This window comes from Anopheles gambiae, chromosome 2 (assembly GCF_943734735.2).
Source record: "Anopheles gambiae chromosome 2, idAnoGambNW_F1_1, whole genome shotgun sequence".
Taxonomy (NCBI): Eukaryota; Metazoa; Arthropoda; class Insecta; order Diptera; family Culicidae; genus Anopheles; species Anopheles gambiae.
The window spans coordinates 22,851,007-22,860,611 of record NC_064601.1 but is presented as its reverse complement, the minus strand read 5'-3'; the positions used below and the strand labels follow the sequence as shown (position 1 = coordinate 22,860,611).

The window sequence follows — 9,605 nt, the reverse complement described above, 5'->3', positions numbered from 1 at the left end:
GTGCTGCCCGTTTAATCAAGCTACTCCGCCAGGGTGACACCATCCGTATCCTCCTCTGGACTTTTGTCCAATCCTTCAAAGCACTGCCCTACGTTTGCCTGCTGATTGCTATGCTGTTCTTTATCTACGCCATTATTGGAATGCAGGTATGTAAGCAGCGCCCCGGATAGTCTTTTTGTAGCGCATCACTTTCACTCTTACACTCTTTTACGTAGGTGTTTGGAAACATAGAACTAGATCCCGATACCGCCATCAGTCGTCACAACAACTTCCGATCGTTCCTCGACGGTTTAATGTTACTATTTCGGTATGGATCGCCGTGCTACGGTGTTCATCTCATTCACCCGTCACACTAATGTCCTGCTCACGTTCTCCTACTCTTCGCAGATGTGCAACTGGCGAATCTTGGCCAAATATTATGCTGGCCTGCCTGAAAGGACGACCCTGCGATCCACGGGCGAACAAACCGAACGAAACCTGCGGCTCGACCCTGGCCTACGGGTACTTTGTGTCATTCATCTTTTTCTGCTCCTTCTTGGTGAGTTGATGCTGCATAATTTCGATCAATTTTTGGCACGATTCTGAATGCCAACCGGTTGTATTTGCAGATGTTGAACTTGTTCGTCGCTGTCATTATGGACAACTTTGACTATCTGACCAGAGATTCCAGTATTCTGGGCGCCCATCATCTGGACGAGTTTGTGCGCATATGGGCTGAATACGATCCTTCCGCATCGTAAGTCGATCGTCGCAGAAAAGGTTCCTTGTGCTTGCAAACCTCTCATGCTCTCTTCTTCCTCCCAGTGGCAAGCTACACTACACGGAGATGTACGACATGCTGAAGAATATGGCACCACCGCTCGGGTTCGGCAACAAGTGTCCCAACCGGTTGGCGTACAAAAAGCTCATACGCATGAACATGCCGGTAGACGAGGAGGGTAGGGTGGGCTTCACCACGACCCTGTTTGCGTTGATTCGTGAAAATCTGAGCATTAAAATGCGACCTGGTAAGATCGTCGGTGCCCGCTGGCCTTCCTCTCCACAGTACACTCAAGTTCTCCAAAAATCTCCCAACCCTCGTTTCTGCAGCGGAAGAGATGGATCAAGCAGATATGGAGCTGCGTCAAACAATCCGACAGATATGGCCGATCCAGGCGAAAAAGATGGTGGATCTGCTGGTGCCACCGAACAATGTGCTCAACACGGGCAAGATGACGGTCGGCAAGATCTACGCCGGCATACTGATGCTGGAGACGTGGCGCAACAACAAGGGCGCCCGGTACGACTTTGAGCCGGAGCTCCAGGAGCACAAGCCGCACGAGATACAGGAGCCGTACATCGACGACGGCCATCTGCATCCGGACCAGAGGAATGGGCACGTGCGATCACCCAGCTTGCAGTAAGTAGCTCCCCGCTCGCACGCTCGTTTCGTTCGGCTTTCCGACTAAAATGTCGCTCTTCTTTCGCTACCCTCCCATAGCAGACGCGGATCCGCACTGGAACGATCGCCAAGCCCGAGGCATCTGCACCACGACATCGGTTTCTCCGAGACCGTCTCGAACGTGGTGGAGATCGCCCGCCGGGACCATCTTATTGGTAGGCACCACTATGGTCATGGCTATGGCGGTAGATATCATAGAGGTATCATTACTCTCACGCTTCACTTAATCATTTCCCCGCTCTCACTCTACTACTATACACTGCGTGCTAACCATTTGGGTGCGCACAACCGCGACCAGGCCTGGCAGATGGCTGCGCGTCACCGCACCGCACCTGTCTGCGCCGGCGGTCGCGGTTCGCGCACCCGGCACGCACCAAGCACTCACTCAACAGTGGCACCCGAGTCCTGTCCTGTTATGCGATATTTATTTTCCTGATAGATAGTAGGTGCGAAGGCGACGCGTCCAGCTAAACCTTGCCGTGTTCCGCGCGGGATCTGACGTCCTCCAAACAATTCGTACGTCCCGTACGAATGGGAAAGAGTTCGGTTCAGTTCGCATGATTGACGTCTGAAGCCTTTTGCCTAGCATTTCCTTCCGATAGATAGCCTGACTGGCTGGGGAAGCTTTTGTTTTGTACACCCTCCCTTCCCCTTTGCAATTTCTTCCCAGCCTGACCACTGCCCCTTCCACTTCACCTCCGTCTGTTCCAACGATTTCATTAGACGCAAGCAAAACTCATCTAGAAACCGGTAGAAGAGCAACTGCCACTTACCCTGTCTGTTAGTGATCGTCCCGTGTTTTTTGCCCGTGTCCGTGAATGCCGTCCCCGTTAGCTGGCCCGTAGTAACGTCTAGCGTGTTGTTCTTTGCTAGCCTTTTTGCATTCTGTAGAGCGAACAATTAAACTCAATGACCCACTCGTACACTTTCCAACTACACATCAACTTACTTGATCAGTACCTGCTAGGATTTTGAGCAACGATGCTCGTGCATTTGATCCCACACGATTGGCGTTACGGATGAGTTACATAGATCGGGAATGCTTTTCAAACTCAAACCCTTCACTCTACCACCTCCAGTATAACATCGCATGAAGATAGTTCGTTGATCTTGCAAACGCGTAGCGATCCTGTCTTGTACGCACATGGGATCATTAGGGTAGAATGATGGGATGGTAGGGTCATAGGCAGTGCACAACACTTCTGGGAGCACGGTCAAACCCTTGACAATGGTCCCAGAAGCGGCACACGATCATCCCTAATGGCCTAGGGAAGGTGTGACAAATTAAAAAACCAAAATTCGAGGGATACGCCAAAACGAAAAGCCAAACATTGAACGATCGAGGATCATGAAAATAAATATGACAAAGCAGCAGCAGCAGCAACAGCAAACAACAACAAAACCCACACAAAAACACACTGTACATAGATTTGACATTTTGTAACATAAAGGTTCCTGGTCCGTAGCCACCAGTCCGGCACGTTCGCCCTCGCCCAGTCGCTTGGATACGCAGATCAGTGCCCACCATCGGTGCAATCGTAGAATACATCCGTACGGTACGACTAGTCTTGGTCAGCGCTCGCGGTCCCCGAGTCCGGCACGGCTGCAGGAGTGGAGAGAACGGGAACGTGACCGGTATCGCGAAGAAATCGGTGACTATCGATCGAGTGAACCGCCCCACCGAACAAACTTTCACTAACATATGTCCCCTCTTCCCTTTCTTCCACCACCCGTTTTCCTTTCTCTCTCTCTCTCTCTCTTTCTCTCTCTCTCTCTCTCTTTCTTTCTCTTTCTCTCTCTCTCTCTTACCGATCCTTAACCCCGTTACCACTACCACGAACCCCGAACCACCCACACCCACTGAAACCTTCACCAAACCGCCCCCCCCCCCTACCACCCCCTCTTGTGCTGCGATGGCTTGCCCGCCTTGTCCCGTCAACCCCGGGTACGGTACGCTTGCCTGCAACTTTCTTTCTCTTTCCACTCCACAGTGTCCCGCCCGTACATCCAGCACACGTACCCAGTATTACAATCACACAGAGACTTCGGGCGCCGGCTGCCGCCCAGACCAATCAAGCCGACGACGCTGCAGCTCAAGTCCACCAACATCAACTTTCCGCAGCTCAACACGAGCCCTACGCATGTAAGTCGGGTGTCGGATGCTTTCCCTTGCGGATTGTTGGTGCGCAGACTGTACAAAAACAATCTTCGTCTTTTCTTGCAGCAAAATCTACATCTGGCACTAAACACACACACCCTGCCGTACAGTGTTCATTCGTTGCCGGGATCACGGGGCGACATACCGCGGGACCCGCGCATCTACCATCACACCGAGAGCGAGCGCGATCGTGAACGGGAACGGTTGCGGGAGCGGGAGCGGGACTACGGTTCGCGGTACGTGTTCCGTGACACCGAGCGGGAGCTGTTCGAGATCGAGCGTGAGCTGGAGCGCGCACGCGATTCAGCCCGGGACACCGAGTACGAACGGTAGGTGCTATTCATATTCCGTGACACTTAACCGGGATGCAGATGACTGCAGTGATGGGCGAACCGATGCGAACATTTCGTTTTGAAGCCATTCAATTGTGGCTTAATAAGTTGGGCAGTGCAATCAAATATTTTGATTGTGTTCAATTTTAACTGTTCAGTTCACAATTTGCGCACTGAGTGATTGTGCTGAATTTGGCAAGTCTGGCAATGTATGAATTCAACCTAGCACGAAGAGTTTATATAAAGCTCCTCACTATTGACTCTTCACTTTCTTATGACTCAGTCCTTAGTGATTCAAATAACTAAATCAAGCTGTTTTTTTATTATTCAGGAGGAATGGTCCAAAAAGGCCGTATTGCTTAAAACTAGATTATACATGCATAGTTCATGGCGCTACAATCCATATTGGCTGGGAGACATGTTCTTCTCTGAGCCATGGAAGGGCACCTTATCCCGGGTGTACTCGGACATTTTGGTTTATTCAATCCAGTCCTTGATTTTGTGGTCCTATGAATCCTATGAGAGTTGCGAAGGTGTACATCAATCGGATTGCGAGGTTCAGTTCAGATTTCCAGTTCAGTGTTCCAAACGGCTTTGCGGAGTCTGTATCGTTTAGATTCCTGGCATTTCGTTGGATCCTTCCATCCGAAGTGGTCCGAGTATAGTCCAGTTTAGTGGTCCAAATGACATTGCGAGGGTCTGAATCGTTTTGTTCTCTGGCATTTGTTCCATGCAGTCCTTTCCATCAGTGGTCTGAGTGACGTGGCGGGGGTCTAAAAATCAAGCGTTTGATACGTCTAAAAGTTAGATGCTAATCAACACACAGATAGCCGATGGATAGATGTGCATCCCAACCTAATGAATCATTCGTTTAACAACCGATTTGCGCTGAAGGTGTAGTCCCCTGTAATTGCCGACAGAGGGCGACACGGTAAAATCTTAGTGTGGCTTCGTCGTCCAGCTCTGATCGGGCCGAGTAGGCCCGAAGGCTCACGATCGGGGCTAAATATAGAGTTAAATAAATATACACATCACATCAGCCACACTTTTATTCTGATACAACTCACTGAGAACAGTGAATGTTCTATTTATACCACCCAACCCTTTTTTCCATTTGTTACTATTTTTCATACTTGAAATCACTAATTCGCTAACTAACATCACAAAATATTCCAACGACTATGAAACTATCCCAATCGAGACGATACGGACGTTGGATTCGCCCATAAATGAAATCGTGCTACCAATCACCTAATATTAGTACCACTTGTATTAGCACATTACATCACATTTACAGGCCATTATGATGATAGAAACTGAACAGTTCCTACTAACCCTACTTATACTTATACATTCGTTTGTTTGTTTCAGCGTGGAACCGCTGTCCTACGAGCATCTGTACACGCTGGGCCGTACCGGGGGCAGCTCGTTCGGTTCGTCCGCCCTGAACGGCTACAAACCGAAGGTGGGCATGCATTCCATCTACTCCGAGTCGGACGAAGGCGACTGGTGCTAGCACCAGTTACCTGCAGACACAACGAAATCAATACCACTATCCAACAACAACAACAACTCCACTGCCAAACCAGCAGCAATGAACGAGCATATCCGGGCCCATCATGCTCCCCGACACTACCCGACCAGTGCGAGGGCCACCGCGGGCGTCACTCTTCCGCCCCAGTACAGCACCGCTCCGGTACACTTGCAGCGGAGCTTACCAGCGCACCTGGCAGATCTGCGTACGATTGTGATCAAACTAATCTCCGGTTAGGTTTGTTTTGCTTTAGGATCACCTCTCTGAGTGCAGCTAGTGAGTTCGTAACGCGTAAGATAACGCTAGCTTCATGCCGTACATTCGGCCGTTATATTCGACAGAGGGGGGGAAAAGGGAGACAGCGCATTCGTGGCTGCGCAGTTCGTGGGCATTTGAAGCGCATGAACGCATCGAGTTCCATCCAAAATGAGCATAACTCTGTTGTGAGTTTGTGCGAGCTTTAGTACATACCGTGCACAAAGTCCCTCATCAACAAGCTAGCAAGAGGCAAGCTTCATTCCGAAGTGCATAATCGTAAGTTGTCGCCAAAAGAAGGAGCAAGATGGAAGGGAAGAGAAGGCAAGAGGCAAGGCGGTGCGTGTTATATAGTAAACCGTAGAGCCGGAGAAAAAAACGTTCCATTCTATTTTGCAAACTCCACTTTCTCCACTACGCAAAAGAAAAGGCGAGAAAGGGCACCACGCCGATATGTGAGGTTAGTTGAGGGGGTAAAAGCAATATGGCGTACACGTTGTTGTTCCATTCGCGATTGATATTTGAATGAGAAGGGATATAGAGGGAGTATATGTGTGCATGTGTGTGTGTGTGTGACAGAGGGATTTATCGATAAAGATGAAGGAAACAAAAGTTGAAGCAATCTAGTTTTTAGCACAGACGTGCACGTGCGTGTAGTGTCTCGACTTTTGAGGTTAACTATGGTTTTTTTTTCGTGAAAAAAAGAAGAAGAAGAAAAAACAAACACAAAACACGAAGTATTAAATGCATCCGTTCATAGTGCATCGAGCAAAACTAATTTTTAGAACAATTGTGCAAGCCCCGTTCGCGTTGAGGGTGCTGTTGTTTTACGTTAGGCAACTCGTTACTATAGTTTATATGCAAGTTAGTGGACAGGGAAAGAGTGAAGTATAGAAAAAAAAGTGCGAAATCGTAGCGATACTGTGTTCGAGTTTAAGCTGCATTTGTTCTTTGTTCTTCGTGCAAGTGTTGCCAGCGTTTATCACTCTAACAATCAAGCGTTTTTAGTACTGTTTCGTTAAGGCAATTACTTAGAACAATGTTTTTTTTTATTGTGCTGTTGTTGTTAATTTCCTGTCTAGTTTATAATAATAGCCTCATTATAGGAAGAATCTTACCGAGGCAGAAAAGAAACGAAATCAGGCGGGTAGTTTTTGGAATAGGAATTGAATAGAACGATCTAAGTCTACGTTTCATATAGCATACAAGTAGAGCGTTTGTGACCGTTTGCTTGAAGAGTTTGTCTTCGTTTTTTTAGCAATTCTTTTCTAGAACAGCAAACACACAAAATAAAACTACAATCATATCAATCATACTCATACCTTGAACATCAAACGCACATTAAGCAACTGCTTGTTCCCGCACGTAGTAGCTACGGCTCTCTTTGCTATTAGTTCCATTGCGTTGCTTTGAATTTGTAGGCAACGCCAGGTTTATCCGTTCGACGCATACATACATACAGTACCAGCATTGGCGAATCATTGGCAAATTGCACCAACGATTAGTCTTTGCACTATATTGGTAGAAATTGAGTAGCAGTAACAGCAGGACAGATATTTCCATTTATTTGTACTGCTTAATTGCGTACCGGTAGGCTAGTTGATAGAATGTCTCTCCCTCTCTCTCTCTTGTTGCAATGGCAGAGTTTAAATAAAGCTTTAAAAAATTTGGTAAAGACGAATGTTACGGAAGGGTGGGTACGGCGAATTGATATAGCTTCTAAACGTGGGTAGGGGGGTGTAGCCGTGGTAGGTGCAATTGGATCGATACAATCAAAAAAATCGATTGCTTCAAAATAAGACAACAAAACACAACAATGAGTGAAAACATTTTTGCAAATATGAATCGGTTATAGCAATAATAATAAAAAAAATACACAAATACTAGCACCAGCACCATTCCCTGTGACGGTGCTAGTCATTGCGATATAATGTTTACATAATAAAAATCGAAAGCAGCGGTTAAATAGGGAGAAATAGAAGAAGAGACGAAAGCAAAACAAACATAACAAATTTCTTTTATTTCCCATTTTTGTCTGCACGCTCATACGCATGCCCGTTCTGGGTTGGATAGTGGCGCTGAAGCGCACCTAACAAAATTGCAGTTTTGATGTTTGTTATGTTATAATATTATGCATACAGTTTTACTACAAGCCTCCCAGGAGCCACTCAACTCAACATCGCTCTGCCCGATCGAGGACATACTCGGAGCAAATGCACCCTATACATTCGAATAAATAAAAACGAAATGTTTACTTTTAAAATATAATCATACATAGTATTCCATATATAAATATAGTAGAATGGGGCGGGGTTCAAAAACCATAAAGCAATTAGTGAGGAATCCAGAATACACACACTAACAGCAGTGCGGAACAGATTGAACGGGAAAAGTGCAACACAGGAAGTAAGCAAGCAAACAAACAAGCAAACAACAAACAGAAAAGAAAAAAACAACAACGGGAAAAGTGATAAGATAACATTTAGACATTTAGCTAAAACCAACCAATTTAGTGCGTAGGCTAATCTAAGCTAATTCAAATCGACCTCCAAAAACTTTGCCGCAATCTTAGAAGTTACAAACACAACCACAACAAAACGAAAAAGTGACATGAACATAACTGAATATAAAAAAAAACAAAAACAGAACGCATAATACAACCAAATCATTAAATTCGATGCAAAATAATGCAATTAGCTAACAGCGAAGCAACCCCAAACGCACACCACGTACAACACACCGCAACAACCGCATAACAAAAACGAAAGAGAAAGGAAAACAGACGGGGAAACCGATAACCTGAACTCATGTTGATATATATACATACAGCTATATGAAGAGGGAGAGAAAGAAAGGGAGCGATAGTCCGCCAGCAGGATAACGTTTACTAACGCAAGCAACCAATTGAATTCTCACTAGCTAAACGAAACAATTCCAATTTCACATTTGCAAAACACTACTACTAGTACCGTGCCGTTCGGGGCGGCAGCAGGCGAACTGTACATACCACAGGCAATCGAGGGTTGGTTAGCTGGTTTGATGATGCTCCACGCGTAGAGAAACAGTCGTTACATTTACCAGATCGCAAACTAATTATAACGCGAACTCCTTTACCTAACTTCAACGCGGATAGCAAAGGGATAATCGCCAAAACGCCACATATTTAGAAGTACCAAATTGGTTTGTCTTCATCCATTGATCACCTGCAGGGTTTAGCGTCACAAAGTAGGTAGCGCTTGTTGGATGGCTTTACTATTTGCTGATGCTGTGCTTTTGATTAAATTAAAATTACACAGCAATTACCGTACCGTTTACCGGTCATCGCGAATTAAAAGGGCCAAGGGAACTGGTACTGGTAGATGATATCGAAATGAAATATGCATTCTTACTGCCACTCTTCCATACAACAGGAAATCGTACTGTCCTATTGTTCTGTGATGTATTTTTTTTCACTTCCTTTCTTTCTTCTCGAGTTACTTACCTTTCACCGAGTACACGCATAACCGGGCTCAGAAAATTGCTTCTATTCTGTTTTAGATTAATTGCAATGTTCACGTAGGAAAACAAAGTATCACAACACAGAAGATATTTAAACCTCTTCTAGGGAGGTGGTGGATCATGGGGCAGTAAACAAATTTGCATTCCGTTGGTATCGGTTTGGAAGCGCGTTCAGTTTTCAGCGAGCGAGTAGTTTTGCAAAAATTGCACAAAAACAAATAAAAACAAAAAAAAAACACTCACACAAAAGCAAAGGGTGCCGGTAAGAGCGATTTGGATGCATCCACAGCATTTGTACATTTTTTCACTATTTTATATTTAGCAATATTTCTGATGAAGAAAACAAAAATCAACCAAAAACAACAACAACAACAGCAACCGTGGAGG

General features: G+C 45.9%; 1 protein-coding gene across 13 annotated transcripts in view; it reads left to right on the top strand.

Annotated features, from left to right (window-relative positions):
• Positions 1 to 6,444, top strand: part of LOC3290639 (voltage-dependent calcium channel type A subunit alpha-1) — a 26,693-nt gene extending 20,249 nt beyond the window's left edge. For 4 of the 13 annotated variants that reach the window (XM_061663845.1, XM_061663846.1, XM_061663838.1 and 1 more), the window contains 11 exons: positions 1 to 146; positions 216 to 307; positions 388 to 538; positions 609 to 736; positions 805 to 1,007; positions 1,090 to 1,399; positions 1,481 to 1,641; positions 2,893 to 3,093; positions 3,433 to 3,584; positions 3,666 to 3,928; positions 5,303 to 6,444. The exon at positions 1 to 146 is cut by the window's left edge and continues 37 nt beyond it. In XM_061663845.1, coding sequence (XP_061519829.1) covers positions 1 to 146; positions 216 to 307; positions 388 to 538; positions 609 to 736; positions 805 to 1,007; positions 1,090 to 1,399; positions 1,481 to 1,641; positions 2,893 to 3,093; positions 3,433 to 3,584; positions 3,666 to 3,928; positions 5,303 to 5,447 — 1,952 coding nt within the window. In that variant the 3' untranslated portion in view covers positions 5,448 to 6,444. The remainder of the gene's footprint in view (positions 147 to 215; positions 308 to 387; positions 539 to 608; positions 737 to 804; positions 1,008 to 1,089; positions 1,400 to 1,480; positions 1,642 to 2,892; positions 3,094 to 3,432; positions 3,585 to 3,665; positions 3,929 to 5,302) is intronic. The other 9 variants (XM_061663842.1, XM_061663839.1, XM_061663844.1 and 6 more) reach the window with 9 other exon arrangements.
• Positions 6,445 to 9,605: the final 3,161 nt, after the last annotated feature.